The following is a 1,796-nucleotide window of genomic DNA, read 5'->3' as shown; positions in this document are numbered from 1 at the left end:
AAGGGCCCCCATCAGGATGGAGAAGCTGGGTCACAGGAGGGCATTTGACACAGGGAGCATCAGGATGTGAGCCCCAAGGGGCTGCTGCCCAGCAGGCAGCTCTGAGCCAGGAAGGGCCCCCGGGGTCCACGGGGTGGAGGAGGAGACTGAGTGCCCAGGGTCCAGGGACAGTGCAGCCACGGGATCTTCTGGGTGGGGCCTGGCCTGCTTCCTCGGGGGCAGCTGCAGAGGGCAGCTTACCTTCCTCAGGCTGGCAGATGACCTTCGAGGACTTGGTGCACATGCTGGAAGACAAGTGCCTCAGCTTCAGACCCCCAGAAAGGAGGAAAGTCACCTCTCCCCTGGGCCCTGCCCCCCTGCCACGCCCCTGCGGCCAGCGCCCCGGACCTGCTGAAGCCCGAGGCACTGTCCCAAAGACCCACCCCAGAGGAGCTGCCCATTCTAACTGTACAGAGTGGGGACAAGGCAAGGTAGGCAAAAACTGGACACAGAAGGGAGGCAGAGAAGGAAGGCCTGGCTCTCCCCGGGAAGGGGGCTGGTCCCAGTGCCCTGGCTCCTGTATGCCAGCTTGTGCGTGTGCATCCATGTGCAGGTGCACCCAGGGGTGTGCTTGCGCACCTGTGCATGTGTGAGAGTATGTGTGTTGTGTCCACTTCTGTGTACGTGAACACTTTCTGTGCCTGTGCATGGGTGCATGGATGTGAATGCTCGTGGGTGCATATGCACCTGTGCATGTGTGGCCGTGTCACAGGCGCATGCGTGTGAGCACATGTGTGTGTGCCTGTGTGTGTGCTGACCTCCCACACGTTCCCTAAGATATAAGCCTAGGTACCAAGACTGGCAGATGTCGTCCGTGGGAACAGACACTCCAGGTCGGTAGCGGGTGTCCTCGATATAGCAGCCACATTTGTCTCCTGTGACGCACTTCTTCAGATCCTCGTCATAGATGGGCCTCTCCTCGGGGCACCAGGGGTAGCAGCCTGGTGGGCAGAGGGCACGGGGCGTGGACCACAGTGGAGGACACCCTGACCACCAGACCCCACCCTTGGGCCCTACTCTAGCAGGTCCTTCTCTGCAGGATGTCCCTATAGAAAGGCCAGGGACTGGAAGGGCAAGAAACTGGATCCCCCCAGCTGGGCCCTGCACACTGCCACATGGCCAAAGTGACAGCTAGGTCCCATCCACCTGCTGATGGACAGCCAGGCCTTGCCCAGCCTCCAGGGTTGCAGGCTGCACCCTTCGCCCCTGACCTGACCTCCCTCCTATGAGGTAGGATGCTCCCTCCCCAGACCTTCAAGGCTCAGTCCTTCATGTCGCTGGTTCTCAGACCAAAGGCCCTGGAGTGGCCTCCCAGACCCACCTGTGAAAGCCCCCTCCCCCTTATCCTGCTCTGCAGGTCCCCATAGCACTCTCTGCTCCTGACAACACCCGGTGCCTGTTAACCTGCTTCCTTTCTGCCTCCCCCTGAGAGGGCGGGATCATAGCTCAGTCTCCAACCCACTGTGCAGTCAACAAAGACTCAGCAGAAGGTGAACCTGGCCCACCCTGGGTCTCAGGGTCCCCAGCCCCCACAGAGCCTCTCAGGGTGACCCCAAGGGTCTACAGGGGACACTGCCCTTTGGCCCCAGGCCAGCAGGGCAGGGCAGGCCACCGCTCCCCAGGAGGCCCCGCTCACCCTCGAGGTAGGACATGGAGATGCTGGAGTGGATGCCATTGATGGTCCTGCAGGTCTCGAAGCTGCGGTGCCCACAAGGCTCGTAGTGCCACTCACACTCGTGCGGGGGGTTGTAGTAGTC

At 61.7% G+C, this 1,796-nt stretch overlaps 1 protein-coding gene across 1 annotated transcript in view; it reads right to left on the bottom strand.

The window, feature by feature from the left end:
- Positions 1 to 1,793, bottom strand: part of LOC124232380 (mucin-2-like) — a gene marked incomplete at both ends in the record, with an annotated part of 10,983 nt that extends 9,190 nt beyond the window's left edge. Inside the window, 3 exons of the mRNA XM_046649350.1 lie at positions 241 to 284; positions 833 to 980; positions 1,676 to 1,793. Of these exons, the coding sequence (XP_046505306.1) occupies positions 241 to 284; positions 833 to 980; positions 1,676 to 1,793 (310 nt within the window). The remainder of the gene's footprint in view (positions 1 to 240; positions 285 to 832; positions 981 to 1,675) is intronic.
- Between the last annotated feature and the right edge of the window lie 3 nt (positions 1,794 to 1,796).

The sequence above is a fragment of the Equus quagga genome, unplaced genomic scaffold, assembly GCF_021613505.1.
Source record: "Equus quagga isolate Etosha38 unplaced genomic scaffold, UCLA_HA_Equagga_1.0 HiC_scaffold_5205_RagTag, whole genome shotgun sequence".
Taxonomy (NCBI): Eukaryota; Metazoa; Chordata; class Mammalia; order Perissodactyla; family Equidae; genus Equus; species Equus quagga.
This window is presented reverse-complemented; position numbering and strand designations above follow the sequence as displayed.